General features: G+C 41.6%; 1 protein-coding gene across 1 annotated transcript in view; it reads right to left on the reverse strand.

The window, feature by feature from the left end:
* Window positions 1–23044, reverse strand: part of ATP10A (ATPase phospholipid transporting 10A (putative)) — a 111868-nt gene extending 88824 nt beyond the window's left edge. Inside the window, exon 1 of the mRNA XM_054383218.1 lies at window positions 22611–23044. Coding sequence (XP_054239193.1) covers window positions 22611–23044 — 434 coding nt within the window. The remainder of the gene's footprint in view (window positions 1–22610) is intronic.
* Window positions 23045–26960: the final 3916 nt, after the last annotated feature.

The raw sequence follows: 26960 nt of genomic DNA on the forward strand, positions 1-26960 counted from the left end.
GTTTTTTTAACACCTCCAGGAACGATGACTCCACCACCTCCCAAGGCAGCCTATTACAATACCTGACCATTTATTCAGTAAAGAAATTTTTTCTAATATCCAATCTAAACCTCCCCTGGTGCAACTTGAGGCCATTTCCTCTTGTCCTGTCACTAGTTACTTGGGAGAAGAGATTAAAACCCACCTCACAACAACCTCCTTTCAGGTGTTTGTAGGAGCAATAATGTCTCCCCTCAGCCTCCTCTTCTGCACATCAAAGAACTCCAGTTCCCTCAGCCACTCCTCATAAGGCTTGTTCTTCAGATCCTTCATCAGCTTCATTGCCCTTCTCTGGACATGCTCCAGAAATACAATGTCCTTCTTGTAGTAAGGGGTCCAAAACCAAACACAGTATTTGAGGTGCAGCCTCACCAGTGCAGAGTACAAGGGCAGATCCCTTCTCTACTCTTGCTGGACACACTATTTCTGATACAGGCCAGGATGCTGCCAGTCTTCTTGGCCACCTGAGCACACTGCTAGCTCACATTCAGCCAGCTGTCAACCAGCACTCCCAGGTCATTTTCTGCTGGACAGCTTTCCAAACACTTTGCCTCAAGCCTGTAGTATTGCATGGAGTTGTTGAGATCCAAATGCAGGACATGACACTTGGCCTTGTTAAGCCTCACACAATCTGCTTCAGCCCATTGATCTAGTCTGTTCAGATCCCTCTGCAGAACCTTCCTACCTTTGAGCAGATCAACACTCCCACCCAATTTAGTGTCAATGATGAGTGCACTCAACGCTCTCACCCAGAGTCTGATAAAGATACTAAACAAGTCTGGGCCCGAAACTGAGCCCTGGGAACCCCACTTGTGACTGGCTGTCAACTGGGTTTAAATCCTTTCACCAACTTTCACCTTTGGAGCTGGCCGGCCAGCCAGTTTTTAACCCAGTGAAGTGCCCACCCATTCAAGTCACATACAGCCATTTTTTCCAGGAGGATGCTGTGGGAGACAGTGTCAAATATTTTACTGAAGTTCAGGTAAACAACATCCACAGCCTTTCCCTCATCCACTAAGTGAGTGCCCATCATGTAGAAGGAGATCAGGTTCCTCAAGCAGGACCTGGCTTTCATGAACCCATGCTGACTGGGCCTGATGACCTGGTTGCCCTGCATACACTGCATAATGGCATTCAAGATGATCAGCTCCATGAACTTCCCTGGCACTGAGGTCAAATAGGAGCAATGGGCCTGGTATCAGTAAGCCTTACACACAACAACAGCCAGGCAACAGCAATGTTAAGTCAGATTAAATTCTCAGCAGCTTTTATGACCAGAGTTTTGAATGTAGGGTCTCTTGTTCTGGACCAAGTACAAAGCTCCACTTGTTTATCCTTTCTGCCACAGAGTGTGTGCTTAACTGAAGCAGAACAATCACCCTGAGGAAACATTTATATGAAAAAAAAAAGGGTTTCTTTTTTTATTATTATTCAGAAAAGGGGAGAAAAACAAACATGAAATTTCAGTATACGCCCGAAAGTTTTTTTTCCAAGAGCACTTGTATTTGTTACTAGATCAGTAAGTATGCTTTGCTGGACACATCAAAGCTCTTTAATTTATCTGTGATCAATCTGGGGTAAGCTTGTTAGAAAATACCTTTTTTTCCCATCAGCTAAAAAGGGTAAGCAGGAAAAAATATCCTAGACATCAAACTAATCAAATTACACATGCTTTTAGTTTCTACCAACTTCTTAAAAAGTATTTTGGAGAACAAAGTGGTCTGCTTTAAAATGACTTCCAATTAAAAATATTTGTTTGTTTGTTTGTTTTTTTCCCTCCCCTTTTAGGATCATCCCAGTGCTTTATACTGAACTCCCTGAAGTGACAAGTGTATTTTTGCAGTGATTTCTGTGTGCTTTAGGACAGGTCTCTGGTGTATTCAGATTCCTGCCAAGCAAAAAGGCTCTGAACTGACCCCTACACTCCTCTGCTGGAAAGGGTGGGAAGAGATTTGAGCCTTACTGTGCTCAGAATATCTCGCACAGTGTTTGACACTGAAGTTCCCCCTTATACTAAAAGCTGATTTGCATGAAAACTAAAAGCAAAACATAGTCCTTAGAGAGTAATGAAATACAGAATATTGTGCTGAAGTAATAATGCAAAGTGTAATCTATGGTCTGAAAATCTGACAAAAGATTGATTTTATTTACTATAACTGTCCACATTACTTCTGAGTCTTACAGTTTTACCATGCAAAAAGAGGGAACTAATTTGCATAATTAGAAACAATGGGAGCTGTGCTGTTTAGTCCAGGTAAGAGAAGACACTACACTCTTGCTATTCATAATTTGAGTTGTCAAGAATGGATTAACATTTAAATGAAGAACTTTACTTTGTTAAATGAACAGATAATGCACAACTACATACAAGGGAGATCTAACCAAGTCTTGAGCTTGTGGTATACCATGAATGACAGGGATAATACTGGGTTTCTATATCATGGGTGAAATTAATTAAAAAAAAAAGAAAGATGAGAAGTGACTTGATCATAATTTGCTAACAGCTGCTCAGGCAAGGCTTTCTGAGCGAGGTGATCAGGCAAGGAAAGAACAAGATGCACTGGCTAAGAACCAAATATAAACAAAGTTCAGATGGAAAATGATGTGCAAGTTTTTCACTGTAGAATCAGGACTATTTCAAAAGGAACACAGTGGATTTTCATGCAGATTAAATCTTTAAGACAAGATTTTGTACATCAAACAGCAACACGATGCAGATATTTTTAAAGAAGTTGTACCTTGTCCTGTGAAGACAACATTATTAGACAGCAAAGATCTTGGTGCCACTGACTGTAATCTATTTTTCCATGGTACAATGGCTTTACATTTTTTAGGCTCTGTTCAAAGCATAAGTTTTTATACCTGGAGTACCCATTAATGCTAACAACACTACGCTCACAGCATGGAGGTTCTGAAACTATACATAAATAATCTTATTTCTAGTGACAGATCAGAAATAGGAAGCTGCTACCTTGTAGGAGAATGTCTTTCAAATTCAGCTTTCCCCCCCTCTCTTAATTAGGAAAGCAATAGTGACATTAGGTATTTGTAGATTGTGATTCTTAGAATTACTGGGATGCCTCTGCAATCTGAAAGGTTAAAGTAGCTTTCTTTCAAAACACCTGCCATGTTGTTACTCAAAATAATGCTTTCCTACAGCAATTCACACCCTAATTACTTCCCATCTGAGGAATGTCTGACTATCCCTGTTATTCCTCATAGCTATAATGATATTGAAGACAGAACTTTTAAAGATAGTTGGAACCCTTCTATTTTCTGTTTGATGCCTTTTTTTTTTCACCCCAAATAAAAACAATTAAGTACTCTTTGGAGTAAAGAGGCTTTACTCATAATCCCCACCTGTTGAGTAAGGGTCTCTCTATTGGAGGCATGCCGCACAACCCTAGTTAAAGAAAATATGTACCTCAGCCCTTCCTACAAGTCTGCTCAGGTTGTATTTATAGAATAAACTTACCCTAAATAAATACCAGTCTGGAAATAAACAATGGGGTGGCAGAAATAAGTGTGATAACAGAATGACTGAGTACTGCTTTTCCCCCCTGAAGAGAGCACTAAATTAGATTTCGTCCACTTGTTATACTTGTAATGTTCCAAAACAGTGCAAAAGGTGCTGGGTTGACACTGGTTAAAATAGCTAAACTGGATATGTTCAAATAAGCAGGCTGTCTCCCAGTCCTTGGAGATTGAAGCAAGCTTCAGTCCCAAACCCTAGACAGAAAATTTTATTTTGCGTAAGCAATAGCAGAGGTTTTTGAGGTTTGTCTTATTCGTATGCAAGCATTTTTCTAGTGAAGAACAGATCCATCCTCTTAAGCCTGCTGACAAGAAGCCTGTTTTTACCTTTCACAGAACCTATGTGTAATGCCTCCCGCATGTCCTAGGATTTCTAGATGCAGGTGGAAAACTACTGCCAAGTACGTTTCAGGAGAAAATGTGCAAGAGTACACAGGCTGACTGTCAGACCTGGTGAAGGGAATAGACCCCAATGGTGCTGAGTCCCAGCATTCACTCCTACACCTTAATTGCTACAATTCAAAGTCCTTCTATAGGCCTGGTAGAAAAGTGGTCCTTAATTTTTAAGGTTTAAATATTGTCCATGTGGCTCATTTTTCTGTTTCAGTGAATAACATCTGTATTTCATTCTGCAAAAGAAAACTGCTGCTTCTTTTCCCATCTTAGTTATAAACTTGCCCTCCTTCCCTCTCCTGCTCCTCTCCCTGCCGCCCCATGAGGAGCGAAACAGGAGAAAACTGTAGACAATGGCCAAAAGAATCTGGAGAAAGTCACACTAGATGTGAATTTCCCATTTCTGGATTTCTGCACAAAACAGTATTTTATTTCTCTATTAGCTCTTCAGCAAGGTCTCTTTCCCTTCCAGATCAAGCAGAACATCTGCATTGCTTGAAACAGCCTAATGTTTACAAAGTACAAAGGCACAGAAGATCGCAGGGACAATGAGCAGACTTAGAAGTAGGTGACATTTTCAGACATCTGCCCATTTTATGGAGGATACCATACTACAGAGATGTCAATGCTACTGCCTTCAAAATGGCTGTGTATCTAATAGGGGAATGCTTCCTGTAGCATAAAAGTCTTTGTCAGAAAGATTTTAGCACTGTCTATTTTAAATGTAAACTTCTTTATTACAGATGACGATAAACAGCATTTTGGTACCCAGGTTTATATAAGAAAACCTGACTACTATTCAGGAAATATAAGGTCTCCCATAGAGAGCTAACCTCACATTTCTCTTTTGTTAGTAGATGTGAGCGGATTCGGATATGCCCACAGCTTCTGAAAGTCTGCATGTCTTAGGTGAGATTTATGGCAGAGGCACACTGGCAGAAAGGTTCCATCTGCTGCCAACATCAGGCTGACATTGGAGAGGCTCCCTTGGCACCATGTGGGCAAAGGGTTGGAGATGGTCTGGGTCTGGACTTCTGGCTTACTGCTGTGTTTGATAGCTTAAATCAGACTTGACAGGAAAAACACAGTCTCTCCAGTGAGAAATTAAGCATGACAATTGTTAGAAAAACTGCAGACAGACTAACAAATTTACAGGAGTTTTGACAAAATTTGGCCTATAATGGAGCATGGGATTTGGTGCTGATGAGCAGCTTAGTGATACGTGCAGCATGATGAAAAGAGCTGCTTCTGAGAGAGCACATCCCTGGCTTGTGTTACAGAATAGAACAGCATCAACTAGGCCTTAAACTCAATATTTAGGCTAAAATTCATAAAAAAGTTTGATATTTACAAGAAAGTCAAACAAGCAGGTGGTGGGTCTGTTAGTATGATTCAATTTTCTTATCAGTACAAAGGTAAAATACTTTCCTGTTAAAATCATCGTTATGCACATTTACATACACCCTCCTGGTGAGGCAAAGTTTTCATTTCACCTTATTTCAGCAGTCCAGATGTGAGGGATCTTATCTGTTTTACTTGCCTAGATATCTCCATCCAGCAGATGGCAAGGGTACTTCTAGTGGGTGGTTCTTCCCAGCAGACGATGGATGGGACTAACAGCTCTCTGGAGATGCTATTCTTTCTGCTCAGGATAGCGAGTTTGGTGGGACTGAGTACCTAATATCGAAATAGTTGATGGAAAGCAAGACAAATCTCATGCTGCTTTAGATGGTTTCAGAGAAGACCAAACAAGTTTAAAGGAAGTTTGGTTGGTGGGTACAGAGGATAATTAATGCCTTACTCTCACCCTTTATGGGAATCCTCATTTTTCCTCTTAGTTATTCATGTGGAAGTCCTTTACTTTGCTGCACAGAATCATAGAATGGTTTAGGCTGAAAAAGACCTTCACAGATTATCTAATCCAACCCCTTGGCCATGGGCACAGGCATCCTTCGCATTACATCAGGTTACTTGAAGCCCCATCCAACCTGACCTTGAACACTTCCATGGATGGAGCAACCACAATTTCTCTGGACAACCTGTTCCAGTGTCTCACTACCCTCATGGTAAAAAAAAAGTCTTCTTAATGTTCAATCTAAATCTTTGACTTTAAAATCATTGCATAGTCCAGTTGTAGAAAAAGTCAGCGAACACAGGATTGAGCTTAACATTTCCCTTCTTTATCTGCACTTCCTCTAAAGAGGTTTTCCAAACCCACACCTTGTTTTAAGCTGATGAGTTATCCTCACCTGTAGGTGTTTGCAGAAATCCTCATTACCTACAGTGAAAACCTGTAAGACTGTTGCACAAGAAAAGTTTCTCACCTTCAGAAATATTTACAGAATAAACCTTCTAAAGATAGCTTCAAAAATCACAATTTTTTAACTGAAGTTTTTTAATATTTGTCCTTTGGAACAAGGACAGGATTTGTAGATAAGGAACATCAGGGCAAACTTGAAATACTCTTTCCTGTAGCACATTTAAGTCTATGTGTTTGCTTTCCTTCTACATTCTTCTATCTCTACTAGCTGGCAACTGTTTTTATTGTGCAGTAATTTTTTTTCTGCAAAGAGGCATTTCTGAAAGGGGGTATTTCTGTTCAGGGTACCTCCAAATGTTTTGCTTCATCTTAACTAAATTCCCATCTTTTTGTTCTGGTGTGCTTGACAATGCCCCTTTAATTTTTATTTTTTTTTTTTTTTAAATTTCAGAGTTTCTCTGAGAATCATGATAGAAGCAGAGCAATTATAATGCATTTGCCACAGCAGTCTTGGGACTAATCAGGTCCTTACAGATGGTAGATATGGATTTTTTTATAACTGAGACTGTAGTTTTCCAATAACCTGTTTGTTACTGCATTTAAAGAGATTTTGAAATCAGACCACTAATAACCCAAAAATCCAAAGAAAACAAACAACAATAAAAACAAAAAAATAAAATCAAGATTTGCCACATAAGACAACTGCTTTGAAAAATCCCTGAAATGAGAAAATCAAGATACTGAACTCTCATTCAGTTTCAAGTGCAATTGAATCACCAGCAGAACTGGGACTTCAAACACTCAAACATGAAAACTCCTGTGCAATAAATGATGCTGTTCCCATTTTGTAGACTGTGATGCACAGAAAGGGTTATGCAGCTTGCTCAGGATCCTATCAAAGATCCTAATGGAGATCTGCTGTCTGCACAAGTGTGTTTAAGATTTTTTCACAAAATGGTTGAAGGTCTTTCAGCAATTCAACAAAACAGTAGACCAAACAAGAAAAAAAATGAGGCAGGAGGGAATGTGACTCTAGCGCAGATGAAATATTTAACAGTGCTCTGAATGAACGGGAAGGACATGATAAGCAAATCTTCTTTCACTGACATCCTTAAAACCATGGCTTGGGGAGGACATAGCTTGTCTTGGGACTGTTGACTTTCTCTTACAGGTGACGGTCCCATTTTGTTGCAGGGGGGTTCATACACTTGTGAAACAAAATTAGTCTGACACGATACAGAAAACTGTCTACAAAAATCAAAATTAAGGGCTGGACATAAATCAAAACCATCACAGAGCACTGGTCTACTCCTAGGGTTCATTTCCAGGTCCAGCTGCAAGTACTAACATTTCCTCTTTCTAATGTTAGAGGTCAGAACCACATTTGTATTTTGCCTTATATTTTAGTTTGTATTTTAACATTGGTCTTAAGTAGCCTTGTAATAATCAACTTTTGCCTGTTTTTCTCCATCTCTCCCACATCTGACCTTCACAGTACTAACTAATAAGCCAGATACGATGTTTTGTTCACAGCAGCTGGTAAAAACTGTTCTTTTTCTGAAAACATGCAAGCAGAAAAACTCAAGAATGTTGATGCAAAAAATAACTTGTTTTGGTAAGTTTAAGTATTTTGTGTCTGTATAACTGCAAGGTGTTGGTAGCAAAGCTAATTTCTACTTCATCCAAAATACTGTAGAAGAATAACCACAACAAAACACAAATCCCCCAAATACCAGTTCTTGCCAAATGGGAAAAAAAAACCACCTAAACACATTGGTAGAAGAAAAATATTACTTTCCAGCATCTAAAACTGTTATGGGCATTACAGAGCATTTAGGAAAATGCCTTTTAGAAAACCACTGAAGTGTTATTTTAATAATTTGAAATAGGAGACAAAGCCAGTGCTACTATGTTCAGGCCTGCTCTTCTCTCTCCTAGCAGGCTGAATCAAGGACTGCTTGCACCAACCACCCTTGCAGCCTGATCTCTTTGTCAACCATCAGCTGTCTCTGTGCCAGCAGAGTTCAAAGCACAACTTCAGCAGTAAAGCACCTCTCCCGCAATTGTAAAATCAGGACCGAATGTTTCAGATTGCCAACACATCATCTCAAATCATGTGAAGCTGGATTTTCATTTTCTTGGCTGTTACGCATTGTCGGCTTTTGGTTATTTTGGTCATCACTTTCTGGACTCTTTGAAGGCCTGTGGAAAATGATCTGCCTCTGCTTTTGTAATAGCTACCCATTTGGTGACTGTTTGCTGTCCATCACTCAATACAACTATGCAAAACAGAGAGCTGTCCCAGCATACAAACTGCTAACTTGTTAAGTGTGAAGTCACACCTTCTCTTGACAAGACAGTGAAACTGTCACCTTGGCGGTTTTCTCCTTGTTGTAAGCACTCTGTTGTAAAGCAAATCAATGGATGTTTACAAAATGCCCTCTGGTTCTTTACAGAAAAAGAGCTACAACTCTACTAATAAATATTTTAAGACTTATATAAGCTCCCAATCATCTTTTTCATACTTTCCCAGTTCAAGGACTGAACATTTGATAGTGCTGTCTACAGCTGTAATAATTTTAATCTCAATACTTTTTCTTGCTTAGAAAGTGTATGTAAACTAGGCTCAGAGAGTCCTCTGAGAAGCAAAATTGTCTTGAAACTCAACTTGGAAACGTTTGACTCAACTACTGTCCACCTGACTTTCCTCTCAAAGCAGTATGACTGTAACAAACCATTACACGCCTCACACAGAGTAGCTAACAAGCCTTGCTAAGCAGCTCGGAGATGCTAATCTGAAGTAATGCTGTGCTGGGCTCTGCCCATACCAACACACCAGCCTGCCACAGTGCCAACCCAGACCTCCTTGCTGGGTGGCATAAAGGTGCCTCTGAGTTCCTAACACAAATCATGAGACATTTCCCTTACAACAGCAGGGGTTGATGCAGATGGATGTCAAGCATGAAAGGCAGTGAAGTTTAAGGCCATGGGAGGTGCTCCTGTACATCATAGAGGGGATGTCAGATTGACCAAAGGAAGGTCTGACTTGCAAAAAGGGTCTTATTTTAGAAACCCAGGGGAAAATTCATGGCTCAAAGGGAGTTCTCCTCCTGTAATGTAAACATTACACTGAAACATGAACTGACTACAGGGCTCTAGCACTGACAGGTTACTTTTTTGAAGCTTCAGAAAGCTCCTAAAAATGTAATCGCTCCTTCCTAGGAATTCAAAAGCAGCTTTTTCACTTAAATTTTCAGTAAAAATGGATTCAGATAGCAGAAATATGTTAGAAGGATAACAAATTGCAGTAGCACTTGTTTACATCTGCCTCACTTGAATATCTTAAGCCTATATTCAGCTTGTTTAATTTGCTTTTCAATCCTGAATCATGATTCTTGTGCCAATTTGATCTGTGCTGAAGTGGTAAATCACTTCTATTATAAATACGTCTCCAAAAAAAAAAGTGTTTTGACAAGGATTTATTTCTTACAATTTAGTTCCTCGTCCAAAAATTCCCCAGGAAACACTGCTGTATTGACTGTCAGTAATGAGAATCATGTTTTACCACCCATTTGCTCATTATTTGTAGGGGGGGGGTACTTCAATTTAACTAAGCATAGTCATGCAATTTGCATCTGTGTTTACTGAACCCTCTTACAGTCGAAGCACAATAACTTAGAGCAAGGTGCAAGGTCCAACAGGCCATGCCTCATTCATGAAAACTGTTTTCCATGTGAACTTGTCCAGCATAGCAAGAACGGCCCATATTGCTTCTAGAGCAGCAGGCACCTCTGCATGGTGCTCTGAGGGTGTTTAGATATACCATTTGGGACAGCCCTGCTTCATGCTGAATGTGCCAGATAAATGCATTTTTTACAGCTGAGTTCCAAGGACTGACATTCATATAACCAAATGCACAGGAAGTCACAAAGTATCTTTTTCTGGACTTTGTCTCTTACTTGAGTTACAATTGAGCAAAAAAGTAAACAGACTAAGTTTTCTAAATACACTGTGCATAGTTTCCAAGGTGGCATGCAGTACACATTGAGAGCCCTCACTAAATATGTGTGTAGCACAGTAATAAATGTTACAGGGAACACTGACTGCAGATTGTATTTCATATTTTGTATGATCCCTGTGAAGCAAACTGCTGTGGAATCTAACTGGAACTAATGAGTTACAAAATCATATCAGAAGAGTTAGACATGGATAAGGAGACATCCCACAAAGCTTTTGACAGCTAGATGGATATTCAGAAATGTGCGAAGTGAGAATTTTGCTCCCAAATGATCAGCTCTTCAGGTCTTCATCTAGGATGGACACTGCTCAGCTAGATGGGGCAAGGCACCACTGGTATTAAGCACTTGATTGTGGCTGCATTTCTAACACTGGAAGAAAGTTTAAAGAACACATATTTTCTTGCTTAAAACCTTTTAGTACAGTGCAGCACCGTCAGCTCAGGGATACTCTCTGTAAATATGGACAGAGGTTAAAAAAAAACTCAAACCAAACCCAAACCTTTCTAGAAGCTTTTGGATAGGACAGCTGAAGGGAATGTTATTATGACAAGAGGCTGGATTCACTGCACAAAATAGCTATTTCTGGTGATAAAGCACAAAGGTTAAACAACTGAGGACAAGACAGACAGATGTAAAATGGAAAGTTTCCAATTTTAGGAGCAGCAGAGGAAGAATATGAATTAACATGCAAGAACCAAATTAGAATTATAAAAATCCTCCAAGCCAAACCAATTGCCATTGAAAATAAACTCAGAAACTCTCCTCTTCTGCTCCCTGCATTCCAAGGAGGATTAAATTTAGAATAACCATGGGGAATTTTAGAGAAAAATTACAGTAAAATGCTGACAAAGGCTTTGAAAAAATAGAGAGACTCTGTGTGCTCCTCGCTACATTTAGTTCCTATTTGGGGCTAAACTACAGCAGTTACTCTATCACCCAATGACTCCTCTCCATCAGAGAAGAGAAACTGGGGAAATGAGACTCACAGGTTGAAAACAGATTTAATGAAATAGACAAATTAATACCAGTGTCAACACAAGATATATAGTTATACTCAGACCAGCAAACATGCAGCAGTCACAATATCCAGAAAGACAGTTTTTAAGAACAGGAAAGAAATGAAGAGGAGCCAAAGCAGGAAACACCAACAGAAGACATCCCTCCTTTTTACTGAAGACCTTGTCCTTTTTACTGAGTATGATGCTCATGGTATGGGATACACCTGTAGCAAACTAGAGTCACCTGCCCTGGCTTGACTCAGCACTGTTAATGGCCTGCAGTCCATGGCTGGACAGCTTCAAAGACACTATTTCTGTCTTTATCATGCTAGATTTTTCCTCAGTACTTCTGTTTGAAAAAGGAGTAAACGTTTTCAATGTAAGTCAGTATCAACTGAAAGAACAACCACGCACAGACACACACACATACAAAACCACAAATTATAAAAAACACATCAAGAACCAAACACTTGGTAAACACACAAAATCCATTTGTTGCGGACTTTTTATCCTAGACTACATTTCAGTGCTATCTTTGTTAGCTCTCTATATAGCAATAGATGGTCAGGCTGAGGATCCTACACTGTAATATTCTTCAGCAGATGGGTCTTACTGGTCTTACATTTTTCTGGCATGAGCTGGTAGATGTCTCACTCCAGAAAGAAAAGCTAATAAGTCAATGCTAATAAGTCAAATTTATTATATAATATGGTACAACTTAAAAAGTAAGTCCACTGGGGTATTCCTCAAATTGAAAGGATAGCATGAATTGTTCAGTCCATGACAAGGGCTATTATAGACTTTAAATTGGACTCCTGGGAAATGGGTGTGGCAGATTAAACATCAGCACTACTAGACTGATGGTTGGCTCATCTGTGGTACAGCTTTTCTGTTGAACTTGTGTTTTGGAAAGCTCCCACAGGATCTGACAGAAATAGGAGCTCCCACACACTGCCATAATCCCACCACAAAAAGCAGGCAGACACAGGGAACTGCACTGAAAATAAATGTGAGACATATGCAAGAAAAACATGATAGGAGACAGCACATTCAAGCATGAACAATCAGGAAGAGCAGAGTGTCAAATGCTACAATCAGATGAACAGAACTCAGGGCTTTCAAGATACCAAGTGTCACGACATCTTACTTACATTGATATGTCTGCATGTGCCTATGTTCCTGTATGTACAGACACCAAAATGCCAGCACAGAAACTGGAAACCTAGGGTAAATCAGTAATACTCAGATGCAGCAGAACAATTTCACCATTGATCCCTCTGATTCAGTCCCTGATCACCTAGCAATATTGCTTGCAGGTTTTTACATCTAATTCTACTGCACATAAAACATAAGCCTGATACTTTATATCTGTGAGATACCTGACAGTGAAGCTCTACTTTCACTTTTGCTCTTTTAACAGCTATGATTATGTCAAACCCACAACCACCCTCTGTATTTTAAGAGATACAGCTTTCAAAGTGGTTTTAGTTCACCTAATATTTAGGAACTTTCAAACAGAAGAAAGCAGATTTAGGAACCAACACTCTCCCAAAGCTCCGCAAGTAACATCCCAAATACCAAGACGTCTTACACTATGTGGGCAGCCTGAAAAACTCCACGGAAATGCAAAAGTAAAGGCAAATTCATCTCTTACATTGTTCCTTGGCACTAATATAAATGATACATATATATTTCACAAGTATTAACAACATGTTAATGGATAATGCTGAAAGCAAAATGTGGTAGGAGATTAAGCAGTGGGTACTGGGTTATCCCCTTCACCTGACAGGTGAAGATACTTGGATCTGTGATTCTCAGAGCATAGTTTTTAAATCATTAAACATACTGAACAAACCAAGCTACTATTCTGCAGTCCAAAAATCATATGGAGCATTAAAGGGAATTAAAGTCTATCCCCTCCAACTCTACTAATAGTATTCACCTTACCTGAATTCAGCTGCATAAGCAAGTCATCTAGTTCAGTTTCACCTGTATGATCACTGGAGAGAGGTAAGGACCTCCTGATTCAAACTAACCTAAGGTAAGTGTTTTAAATAAACTGGAAGTATTTCACCCTTCACCCCAAAGTGTTCAATACTCTCCACTGATTGTGGACAATTGTCAGACTGGACACAAACCTTTCATCTACAGGCAATGTGGAATAAATCTCAGCTCATGTCCAAGAAAGAGCCTTACAAACTCTTTAAACACCCTTGTCAGGCCAAAGAGAACCTAATTAGCACTTGAGAGAGTTTCCTGCCAGCCAACTACAATCAGCAGCTCACTGCTGTTTAGAGGGAAGACAACTAATCGCCTATGCAGAAGGGTTAAGATGCAAATCAACCTGTTTATCAGGAGACAGGCACTGCCATCCAAGCATCTCTGATAAAACATGAACACACAATAGTGAAGGAAGAAAGATCAAAGTGCTTTCACGTGTATAGATAGAAACAATATATGTCTGTTTTGGAAAACTGTAAGATCAAATTTTTGGGAACTCTAAAAGGGGAGACAAAGGAAATACGGGAAGCATATGAACTCCCAAATGTAAGTGTGGGCTCACACATAAATAATGCATTGCAACTGCAAGATCAGACTTGGGTGAGTTGGTGCATTGGCCTCGACATTTTGGGAGACTTCACAACAACCTGCCCAAAGACTTGTTAGTGAAAAAAACAAAATCAGGTAACATAGCCAAACAGGCATATTCAAGGACTCTTTAGCTTGGAGAAGAGGAGACTGAGGGGTGACCTCATTAATGTTTATAAATATGTAAAGGGTGAGTGTCAAGAGGATGGAGCCAGGCTCTGCTCAGTGATGCCAAATGGCAGGACAAGGGGCAATGGGTGGAAGTTGAGGCATAGGAAGTTCCATGGAAACGTGAGGAAAAAAATTTTCACTGTGAGGGTGACAGAACACTGGAACAGGCTGCCCAGGAGGGTTGTGGAGTCTCCCTCTTTGGAGATGTTCAAAACCCACTTGCATGCGTTCCTGTGTGACCTGGTATAGGTGATCCTGCTCTGGCAGGGGGGTTGGACTAGATGATTTTTCTAGGTCCCTTCCAGCCCCTGACATTCTTTGATTCTGTGAGATTGTTACTGGAAGGCAGGAAGATGAACAGGGAAGAGGCAAGTATATGCAGTCTGTGGCTGTACAACCTAGAAAAAGCCTAGCAAGCATAACATACAAAGGTAAAAGTGCTATGGTTACAACAAATGCTGTCATGTCATAATGGACTTTCTCTTCAAAAGGTCAAAACTAAACCTTCCTTTAAAACTATGGAAATACTAAATATTTTGCAATGCCATTCACACCCTCAGTGTTAATACAATAGCAGCACAGACACATAAGAACTGGAGTGTGAAATATTTAAACTCTTCCTTGAAGTAGGTCAGTATTTCCAGGCAACCAGAACATAAAAACAAAACAAGTAACCCCCATGCTTGTTATAACAAATCTCCAGCAAAGTCTGGGTTTATGAAATAACTGGGTATGATGCAAATGTTGGCCACTACACTGGAGAGACTGGCCTATTTGTCACTCTAGAGAAACTGTGATCAGATAAGAATAACATTGTAATAAAGCAGCAGAGAAAATGGCACATATTGCCCACCCCTAAAACATATGCCTTGCACCCAGACTGTCCTTTGACCAACATGGGTTTAGGGATGTAGACTGATCATGGCAGAGGTCTTCACCTGCAATAGTCCTGAAACAGAATAAAACATTACTCCTGTTGGTGCAAAGCACTAGGTGGCACTTTGCCAGCTCGTGTTAGATATCCCTACCAGTCCACAGGTCAGAACACCCTTTTAGCTGGATGGCTAGCAGCCTTCTATGGACAAGCTGTGTAGCTATATCTTAGAAGGATTAAAAGAGAGAAAGTTGCTCCCCTCAGCTTACATCTTGTAGACAATGTAAGCTCTTAGTTTGAACTCCCTTCATTCACACTTCCTCAACACACAGCAAAGATTAAACCAATTCATTCAGAAACATGCAGGTCCTTCTTCAAAATAAATCTGACACTTGTTTTATCAAATCTTTCAGAATCAAAGATTTATTTGTATATGTACTTTTCCTCAGTTGAGCTCAATATTTGGGCCACTCAAGCTCCTGGGACAAGATGTCACCATCATGCTCTTTGCACCTACTCTCCCTCCACACCACTACAATAAGCTAGTGTCTTTCACATATTTGTGTTGTTTCTGCACTTTGAGTCTGTGCCAACTTTTGTACTTGGCATACATCAGAAGAAGTTGCTGCCGATACCTAGACAAATTTATCAGTAAGAGGTCAGTGTCCTGGCTTTTAACATTGAGTTGGCTCCTCACTTCATGATTACTCCCATTCACTGAAAACCACTCTCCTTGGCCCTGTGCATAGAGACTCCCTCTTCCTTGCTTCCACATCCTGGTGAAGCAAGGCACAGCAGAGTGTATTGCTGCAGGGTAGCAGCAGGGTTTGTGTTTATTATGTGGATCAGAAACATGAGTGGCCACTAACATAGTTGCATTAGTGCCAACTCCCAAGGGAAAACACTGAGAGTGAAGGTAAGCCGTGGAAACTGGTTCCCCTCCCCAACTACGTGAAGTGAAACAAATTGTTCTGCATTTCATGAACTTAATTGCTTTCAAAACATGTGGTTGCTAAAACCAAGCCTGCACAGCATAAATCCTGCAACCGGGACATAACCCTGAGTCTGTATATTTGACTTGCCAGCTGCATTGCCCTGACTGTGTATATACACAAAAGTTTCATATACCCAAAAGGCCAACTGTTGCATGGGAAGAGGCACATCTTAGACTGCTCTTGGGCAGAGCAACTACCCTGCAAATGGGGAGCACGCTGGATTACGTAGCAAGGGAAGATCTACCATTCAGACTTCTGCTGCTGTGACAAGGTAGGTAGCCTGTCCATCCATAATGCTGTGTAACCCTGGATGTTGTTTTGCACAGTGGCAGGGACACTCCTTCTTTCTCCTATTTTTGTCTTCTTTATCAGCTCACATTAGTCAGAATTAGGACAGAAAAAAAGAAAAATACAAGAAGCCTTTCAAGTATTCTTTATTCCCTGGAGTCCTCTAACAATAAAGTAAGGCCTCCCAGTCACAGCTTCAGGGCACTACTCTAACAAGTATTTCTGGAGGACTGGTCTGCTAGCAAGAGGAGTGCCTGGCTAAGTTATGTCATGCTAGCTAATAAGCAGTTCCATAAAGCATTGCTATTTAGCATGGTTGCCAGGGTTTTCAATTCTGGTTTTTGGTTCTGTAGACTAGATGACAGAAGGCAGAATCTGCAATCAGGGTATCAGGTAGAGTTGAACAATACATGTAATTCCTTCCTCTTCTATAGTTTCTTTCGAAATGTGCTCTGAGAGAATCAAGTATATCTGTTATCTTTTTGGCCACCTCTGGCAGTAATCAGGGTCTCAAGACAACACTCTGATACACGAGAGCAAGTACATTTGCACACAAGGTGGCCGCCTATACTTCTCGGCCCTGGAGTGCTTAGCACAAGCTATGGTGTATCTCCAGAGTGCAGCACATATCTGCAAAAATGGAGGGCATCATTAGGTCTTTCAGTGGTGATTAACAGCATCTTCTTTGGCAATTAGCCAGAAGCATGAGAAACAGCCTGCAACTGCTCTCATGATATCCTATAAAAATGAAAGAGCTTAGTAGTAAGAGGCAAGCATTCTTCTTTTTTGGTAGTGAAGCTAAGGCACTTAAAACATTTTTCCTACACTGAAGAGCAAATAAACTGCATACGCATAGTTGAACAGACAGATGGCTTCTCTGTGCATTGCAGATGCAATCTACCTCTCAGGAGATTAGCACAGACATCCCTTGCTACTAGGATAAACTTTAATGCAGAATGAAATTGCTCCCTATCAGTCTAACAGAAGAGCCTCTACTTCATCACCTTCTGAGTTTACTATCTGCCAGCCTAGCCCAATCTGAAATGAAAGACAGACACAGTAAGAGGAACAGAGCCACTCCTCTCTGAAACTCAAGGAAAGAAACCTGACTTCACCAGCAGATTCAGACCACTACTTTCTGCTTTCAGTTTTCTGTGAACCAAGGACACTCAACGAAGGAAACTGAGTAATCCCAGGTAGTTTCCTTCTGAATCACATCTAGTGACATTTGTGCTCTGGAAGGTATGAGACAAGCTTATTTCTTCTAGTGAGAAATGTCTTATCCTGCCAGGACATTTTGGGACAAGAAGCTATTCTGGTCTATTTGGGTAGAAGCGGGAGATAATTCCAGTTAGACTCCCCAGAGACTGGGGTTGCTAGGAAAGTCACCTAAGAAGTGAAGTGGTTGCAGGACAAGTCATCATGTGGCTATTTTAGAGGCCACGAATGGAATCTGCCATGCCCTTGTGAGGATTTAGTAATGCTGCTGTATGTTTTTTCCCTAAGATTGGAACTGCTTTCACTGGCACGTTGACACAGGGGAAGAAGAATTGAGCATATTTTGGAAATTGTATGAAACACGTTGCCTAAATCAAGCTCTCTTCTCTCCCCCTCTTGAGTTTTGCAGAAAGAAACGAACATTTAATGTAAAACAGGCTGCTTTGACAGCTGCCTGAGTGCCCCATTAAACATTTTGCACACCTCCAGGGAGACCAATATCCAATAATAAATTCTGATTTTTCATGAATTTTCTAAGTCACAGGTTGACAGAAGAAGCAGTTGTCGCTCTCTGGTAAGTATGCAGAGCCCAGGACACTCTTTAGCAATAATCTTTGATGAACACAGCAAGAGTTAGAGGGTAGACTTAAAAAGCAAAGCCCTTTGGTTTTGAACATAAGGCTCCTAGAAAAACGCTAGCAGAGATTATTGCACCAACACAGCACTGAGTCAGTAACAAAATGTAGTTAATTCCCTGCTGGATGAGTGCCATTATTTGTTGTGATTGTAGTAATCACTATTCATCTTCTATTTACATACCACATAAATGTATACCATGCTTTGTAACAGTACACCGAAAACAAAGCTCCTGCTTAGAAGAGCTTTAACACTTCTGCTCCAGAGACAAATTTAGTTCTATTAAAGAACAGCAGCAGCAATATGTGCATCCTGGAATTACCTGGAGCAAACATTTACATGCGATCCACAACTCCAGCCAGAGCTGGTGAGCACTGGCAGACAGCAACCGCAAAGAAAAAAAATCTCCTTCCCATCCCCCCAAGTCTAAGATAATAATGCATAAAAGTAACTAGCCAAACAAGGTTTCACCATTAAGATTTCAAATTTGTAATCTCCAGTCTTCAGCTTCTATTCCTGGTAACAGTAATAAGAATAGGAACAAAAAGAGGAGACTAAGATTAACACAGGTTTCCAAAGGTTACACACACAAAACCATTTTCTACAGGCTGGGCTCTAAGGCCTTTCTGATTTCCCTCCATTTAAAGTAACGATAAGTTTGGGCTGTGATCCAGCATGTCTAATTTAAGCACCTGCATGGAATCTAAATTCTTAGTGATCTGTGAAACTGTCCTCTTAAAGTAGTGCCTAATTTCCTCTGTATTGACAAACAGGAGAGGTGTCCTTAAATGCCTCCAGGCTAAGGAACCTTTTGTCTTTCAGACCATGACTGTTCCTAAAGGCAGATCTGCAAACTTGATCAGAGAGTAACACAAGTCTGCAGTTTTTCAGCATGTTTCATTACTCAACAGTTTCTTTCAATTTATCCAAAGAATCAGGTCTTTTTCCTTCCTATCATCTGACTCTAGAAAGCAGTAACTTTTGAGGGACTCTCCAAAATATCCAGAATTTCTAAAAAAAAAAAAAGCTGTCCTCTCTCTGTGAAAACAAGCTGCATCCCTCTTCAGTTTACTTTAGATTGCATCATCCTTTGCTGTTCTTTCGTCTTCTAAGTGTTGCCAACTATGAGCCACTGAGTCATTGACTCACTAGTGGCTGCATGAGAACGGGTCATCCCAGTCCACACCACTGGGCAGGCGGGAAGAAGGCCTAGTCTGCACACCAGAACAGTATTTTCTCCCACACCAGTTCTCTGAATTGACCTGCCTGCATAGGCTGTTTCAAAGGACCTCTCAGTGGACACTGCTTGGATGCTGGTGAACCTCCTCAAGGTGAGGAGGTTTTGCCAACTCCTGTTTTGTCACATTCCTGTAGATCTTGCATCATTAATTGCTCCTTGTATCTAACAGGGAATGGGTATGTCATCTGCCAGGAAAGCAGCACATGGAGGATACATGACAGAAGACAAAGGACAAAGGTCACCCAGCATGGTGCAGTGGTGGAAGCCCCATCCCTGGAAGTTTCTAAGGCCAGGCTGGATGGGGCTCTGAGCAACCTGGTCTAGCAAGAAGTGTCCCTGCCCATGGTGGGGCGGTTGGAACTGGATGATATTTGAAGTCCCTTCCAGGCCTGACAATTCTGTGATTCTGTGACACAACTTGAATCTTTACCTGGACACTAAACAGTACATAAGATGAGAGAGAGGGCTTTTCTTTGCTATTGTGAAGCAAAAGTCCCTGTCTCAAGTTGCTAACCGTTGCAATTCACTGTCATTTGCTGGTGTCTGTGTTTGAACACTGTAGCTCACCTTTGAGGCGGCTCTCGCAGCTGTGTGGGAGGATGGAAGGAAAGAGAGCAGAACATTGCACAGAGGACCACTCTGGCACTCAGATACATCCTGTCTCGCAGAAGACCTCTCAGAGCTACTAAGTACTGACCACTGGAGAAGAGTCAGGGCTCTTTGGTAGACCTAGAGGAACACATGACTTCAACTATATTAATTAACCTCTTGTATCTACAGAAGCATCTCTATGAAGGACAGCATTTACATCAAAATCTAGTTCCATGGCACCACAGGAAGTAGCAGAGCTGTGGGGAGAGACAGTCTGGCTTGGTCAAAAGGTGGTAAAACTGATAAAAAGGACGTGGGGAGAAAAACTGTCATTTTTTACTTCCTTATGTGGCATGTATACTGCAACATTGTCCAGAAACAGAGTAAGGAAACAAAGTAAAAGTTACATCCAATCACTTCTGTTACTCCTGGCATGACACCCTTCTGAGGAAACAGCTCATCTGAATTCATACCCAGCAGCTTTCATGACCTTGATACAAATCTCTCAATCTTGGTTCCCTGTAACTCGAGTTAGTTAAGAACTTAGTTTTTATCTCAAAAAATAGCAAGTTTCTAGTCCAAACTCTCACTGGGGCTGGAGGATGTTCAAAAAGGTGATGAGTGAAGTTTAAAACGAGACTAAAAAGAAAAGAAAAAGTGGGCTGATTAAAAACATATAAGCAAATTATTTTAATCTTCTGTTTTGTTTCTATTTTTTAATTGTGAAGGAGCAAATAGGTGAGCTCCTACCAGAGACTAGGCTTTTGCAGTGGGCTGTTAAGGACGCACTGTTCAGTCCTGCTACCATCCAGAAAGCCGTGCCTGAAGAGGTGACAGGAGCTCCTAAACTTCCACGTTTGCTGCCCCACAGAGATTAGGCTGTTATTCACCTTTGATGCAAATGCGAAGGCAAACTACTCCCAAATTAATCTCTGCAAGTGTCACTCAACAGTAATCTAAACTCTTCAGTGAAAGGAACAATTCTAACTTTTACTCTGGAAGAGCACAAGCGTTACAGAGGGCAATGCACTTAGCTGGCACTCCCAAAAGAGCACAAGTGATATTAACAGCAAAGGTACAACTTTTCTCATAGTCATGTCTACTTATTTTGGCAGCGGAAAGTACTATGGAAAGTTGCAGGGGGAAGAAGCATTCCAGATTAAATATCCCAGTATATTTTAAACAGCTTCTGCAACAGGTACTTCTTTCCAACATGACACGAGAGCTTATTTCTAAAATGATTTTGTCTGGTAAAGGACAGGAGAACCATAGCATTATTTTATTTCAAGAATAGTCCCTTACTCTTAGGGGACGATTCCCTCCTGCCACCAATCACCCTCAAATACCAGAAGTATTCAGCATTAAGGACAACTTTAGGCAAAGAAGGCACTAAGCACAGCCTCAGGTTAGCAACACCTACGTGTGGGATTTGGATAGATTATTCTTGGTTTAGTTTGCAGAAATAAGGCCATTTTACTTTTGTTTCTATGCATGCACATCTACTATCGGAGGAATGTCCCAGGGTGAGATTTCTTTTGTGGGTACAGTTTTGTGAAATAGCAAGCTGAGTTTGCTGATGCTGAAACTGCAGCCTATTCTAAGTTTTTCTTCCTTTTTTTTTTTTTTTTTTAATATGCCTTTCTTGCAATAGGAGGGTTGCTGTCTGCCTCAGTGCTTACGTCAGCCCAGAGGACCCCTCCCAGACAGCCTGTGGAATCAGAGTCTAAGCTTCTTGGCATGTGTTTCGTTTCTGTTAGACTTAGAAGGATAAGAAACAGAACTAAAACTTGCTCTCTCAGAAAAATATGTTATTCTCTTATTCCAAAGAAAAACTTAGCCTTTATTATGAGATGACTATCTGATACTTAGAGAAAAGCAAAACAAAAATTCCCTAAAGCTGGATTCTGATCACATAAATGTTGGTCCATAAGTCAGTTCAGTCTGACTTGCAGATATGAAGACTGTGCTCTAAATTTATAGCCCAGATCATTTAAAAAATGATAAAACTCTGAAGGAGATAACTGACCCATAAGCATCAAGAAATAGCAAAGTCACAGGGAATGATGACATTCGAGACAATGAAGAAAAAGCATTCACTTAATTTTCATTGGAAAGATTGCCTCATTCTTCAGAAATGCAAACACAGCTTAGGCTCACTCACTAATTTGCACTTCATGAAACCTCACTAACCTAACTAAAATGCATAAGACTCCAGCTTCTATCCTTCCTTTACTCAGTGATGGTTTAACTGCAGAGTACTTAGGTGAAGTCTCATATTGCCATAACCAAAGTAATACTCGAAACCATACACAACTGACAACTCACACTGGGAAGTGTTTGCATAAAGTCTTGCAAATCAAACTGCTTGTGATGTTTACATTCCCTTTGCCATGCACTATCATTCCTTTAAAGCATAAAGCACTAAGAAGCCTAGAGCATATGCGCAGACTTATAAAAGTGTTGCTTACTCATAAATCAGTGATTTACTGTGGGACCCCACTGATCAGAGTGGATTCACTTTCACCTTGAGGTACAGGACTGTCGGAACTCGGGCAGTTCTAAGTAAAGAGATGGGAGACACCAACTCCAGGGACAAGAGAAAGTTTCTTCATGCATGGAGTAGAAACAAAAGCCCTCCACAAGGTACTTGTTCACTACCCTGCTTCCACACCTCTGCTCGCACAAATCCTTGTGCCTGGTGGGGCTCCACTGCTGGCTGCCATTTCAGTGCTCCTCATCCCCAGCACCCACCTGCCCCACCTCACCTGCTGTACACCAGACACTCCATGTGATTGATTTCTTTGTCAGAGAGGTAACGGCTGTAATCCTCCCACAAGTCCTTGATGGCAGTGACCGCCAAGATGAAGAGAACAGGGGCCAAAGCCAGCTCCGGCTGGAAAGCATTAACAGCTGGCACAAAGTTGAGGAGTGCGATGAACACAAAGTAGACATTGGCCAAGCGGTGGAACTGCTCAAAGAGGTTCTTGGGCAGGAAGGAGAGCACAGTGTACTTGGTGGTCTTAAGACGGTTGCTGGCCAGAACCGTCCTCTTGGATTTCTCTGCTTCGGCCTCAGGTAACAGTAAGTTGGAGTGCACCAGCCGCGTCTTACTCTCCTTCCGCCTCCTTTTCCTCTGTCTCTCCTTCCCCTCCGGCAGCACCTGGAGCGCTCTCTCTCCTCCTGCCGTGCCCTGGGACATCCCTGCCGCCCTCAGCCTCTCTAGTCCGTACAGCGGGGGCAGTTCCCACCGGCAGGCACAGCCCTAAGTTATCATCCTCCGCCGTCCGCCACGGCTCTCCTTTCCTCTTCCCCTCCGGGGTAGAGGAGGGCTCTCTCGAAACCTCTCCTAACCGCTCTGCCGGGACCTCTCTCGCTTTCTCCTCCTCCTCCTCATTCTCGGCCGGGGAGGGGACGTGGGCAGGCGACGAGACCAGCCCTCCTCTCGCGGGCCTCGCCCCAGCCTCCCGGGCCGGGCCAGGGCGCAGGGGATGCGGCGGCCGCCGTCCTGTGCGCCATGGGGCGGCCGTTGGCGGGGCGGGGGAGCGCAGGCAGGGCCGACGGGGCCGGGAGGGGAACAGCGGGGCCGGAGGGGCCCGCGGGCGGGAAACGAGGAGCAGCGCTTCCGCGCACAGCCTGGCCAACGACCGCGCCGCCGCCCTGCTCCCCCGTCCTCGGGTACAGACCTACGGGTGACATTTTGTCGGCTGCTTTGGACTTTCTGTTACACGTGGAGAGGAGGAGGAGGTTTAGGTGTGGAAAGAGGCAAATTCCACTTGAGCATTCGGGGCCCTGCACCAGCCTTTATCCAAGGTCCTCGAGCAGCGGCCGGCGGGAGTCTTTACGAGCTGACTCACGTCCAAATATTTACTCCGTTTTCTGACCGAAATCGTGTGCCACCACTGTAGCCGGCGCTGTGCTGAGCGGGGAGTCTCCTGACTCCCCGCTTCTGCTTGGTCCACTGGTAGATGAGTCGATGAGCTGACGTGCTTGGGACAACCCCAAAAGTCAGAAACCAAAAACGAAGATTCTGATGGAAAATGTTAGGCACTAGGCACCAGCCCCACACGCATCCAGGCAGTGCTGTGCTGGAACGTGTGTTGGGTTTTACGTGGAGTTTTCCTTTGCGGCAGGTCTTTCTGGTGAGGGAGGGAAAATGCCCGCTTCTCACTCTGAGGCTTAGGTACTGCAGTTCTTGGAGAGAGATTGCAGTTGTGAATGAAGACTGTAAGCGTGTCAGGTAGTCTTGAAAGACAGAAGAGAGCATAATCCAGGTTAAAAAAAACTTAGTCTTATGTCACAATCAAATAAATGCATGCAGATGTTTAAATAACAAAAATATGATAATAATTAAGATTACTTTTACCAAGCATGATATGAGACTTTGCAGCATCACTGTGGGCTGGAATTTAAGAGCAGACCCTTTGAACACAGGATTCCTCAGGTAGTGTAAGAGGTTGCCACTTCAAACTGTGGCACAGATACAAACAGTAACTGAATGTGAATTAAGAACTGAATATGTGGCGACATTAAACTTTTAATCACACTGCTCAAGGCAAGACAAGAAAAGACAAATGCTCACATAACCCTTAAGCTACTTGTTTAAGGAAAACACTTGTGTATTGGCAACTTTGGAGAGCCTAACCTAAGGGGATTTGTACTTACACTTAGTGTGGGAAAACCACCCAGCTCCCCGTGGGACACAAAGGCAAGTTGATTTAGCATGCTTTGGGACCAAGGTTGTTTACAATCAGCTGGTGTTTGTGTTAAATGAAGATCTGCAAAGCTGGCCTGCCAAAGAGCTGAAAGGAGTCTTGGGAAGATAAGATGCCTCTGTTTTGGCTAAAACTGATGAAGCTAGGCTAAAATAACATAAAATAACCCAACTTCAAAGCAGATTTTGAGCACCAGTGCCCAAGCGTAGACCTTTGCCTAGTTAACTGCAATTTTAATACTAAAGTTGACATTCCTCAATATGCTAATGAGGAAAATTAAGTACATGGTAAAAATATACGACTATGTTACTCAACTTCCCTCCCAAATCATGCTAAACATTATCTAGAAGGTAGGGACAGTCTGGGCTAGGGTATAAAACCCATGAGAGGGACTTCTCTTGGTGCATGCATGGGCACTGCACTGCTGAGAAAGAAAGAGATGCAGAGGGGCAAAAGGCTGTGCTCCTCCTCCACTCAAGTCAGGGACACCTTTCTTGGTGAGAATTGTGCCTTCAATATACAGCTTAACTTTTGCTGCACTTTTATATTGGAGTTATTGCAAAGATTTGTGTCTCTGACTGTGCTGGATGTTACCTAGGATTTAATAACCTGAGGTCATCATGGAGTTAATGCCTTTATCAACAGCAATTCTGATCTTGTATCCGTCACTTTAGAAAATTAAACCATTTGATTGTTTTAACTTCTGAAGCTGTGTCAGTGCAAGTCCTTACTGAGGCACTGGAATAAGAGAGGCAAATGTTCATTTTGCCAAATAGTTCCAGTAAGAGTCCTGGACTTGAAGACAGGCAAACATCGGGATCTTACCTGTAATGCGACACTTAGTGGTATTGTCTGAACCCATGACACCAGTTATCCAAAACTGTCAGTTATGAAAAATATGAGAAATGGTCTGTAAGTCAGTGGCCTATATTTTAAAACCTGTTTTACTGGCATTTTGTTTTGAAGTGTTTTGAGTTCACGTTAACAGGCTTTCTTCCACAAGGACTGAAACTTATTTAAAAAATATTAAGCATAGGCAGAAAGTTCTTGTGTGATCCCCATCTTACATCGCTGGGTTCTAGAACAGCAGCAGAAAGATAACAAACATTTGGGTGGGAGCCTCTGAAGTCTCCTGTGTTTGTTTGCTAAATCCTTAATTTCAAAACAGTTTAAAGCCTTTGCATTTGAGCACACCAGAATCAAGGACCACCCTTGCAAAGCTTCAGTATCAAAAAAAGAGTAGAAAGTATGCAGCAGCCCACAAATCAAGAGCTGAAAAACACTTGTTCGCATATAATTGACTGGAACTTTCTCTGTTGTTAGTAGACTGGAGTTTTTGTATTAATACAGGCAAGCTAGAGTATCATAACATAGTGAAAATTTTTCCACTGACTATAAAAACTTCTCAGTCATGTGAGGAATCCAAAGACCTGTATATTTATATTAAAACCTGAGAACATGTAATCTATGATAAATAAAATCAAGAGTCAGTTTTATTTAAAAAAATCTTATAAAATCTAATGTTTGCCAGGCTTTGCTAGCCAAAGATTTTGGGAATGTAGACACTCCCAAGAATTTAGTCTTTCCATTCCCTTTCTAAGTAAAGCTGTGCACATAGAGGTTTGAGAAAGCGTAAGTGTTTGTATCTGAGCTCTTCCTGCCCACACAGTCCAAGTATGTGAAGTTGCAAATAAGAGGCGGGCACCAAATTGAGTTTTGGTCTTGTGCCAAATACACATGCACAACCCTCGTCCCAAGATTTTGAATTGAAAAATTGCAAGTATGTTGCATTCATTGTTCACTGCATTGTTGCACCTCTTTTTTTATAGTGTCTTCTGGAGAAAAGGGGATGGAAGGAGTCTGGCTTTAAATCAGTCCAAAATACATGTTCTCTACCAGGTATCACCTTCCAGAAACACGAGCTAACTGGAAAATCCTGAGAAGTCATGGACTAGATTTACTGGATAATCTGAACAAAAAATGTGGGCCATTTACTATTTTTCAGGGTCACTGGAGCAAAGCAGTAAAACTGGGGAGTGCCTGAGGATTACTGTGTGCACCAACTGAGCAAATCCTGCCATCCATTGATGGCTCCTCCCTGTGAGCAGCTCTTCCTTCATTGTCACATGGCTGCTTCTGACCATCCTCCATCTCACTGGCCAAAACACTCTGCATTTTGCTAAGTGTCTGCTCTCTGATTTCTCCTGCCATTAACTTGAATCTAGCCTTTAACACCAAATATCTCTTGAATTTCAAGCTCTTCACAGAGCCTTTCCCAGTGTCTGACTTTTTTTTTCAACTGTACAGATTTTCTTCAGATAAGAGCTAAAGATGAAAAAGATTCCTAATGAGGTCATCTTTGATAGCCTAGGCCATTAAAAGCTGAGTCTTCAGCTATGACAC

Source organism: Indicator indicator, chromosome 1, assembly GCF_027791375.1.
Source record: "Indicator indicator isolate 239-I01 chromosome 1, UM_Iind_1.1, whole genome shotgun sequence".
NCBI lineage: Eukaryota > Metazoa > Chordata > Aves > Piciformes > Indicatoridae > Indicator > Indicator indicator.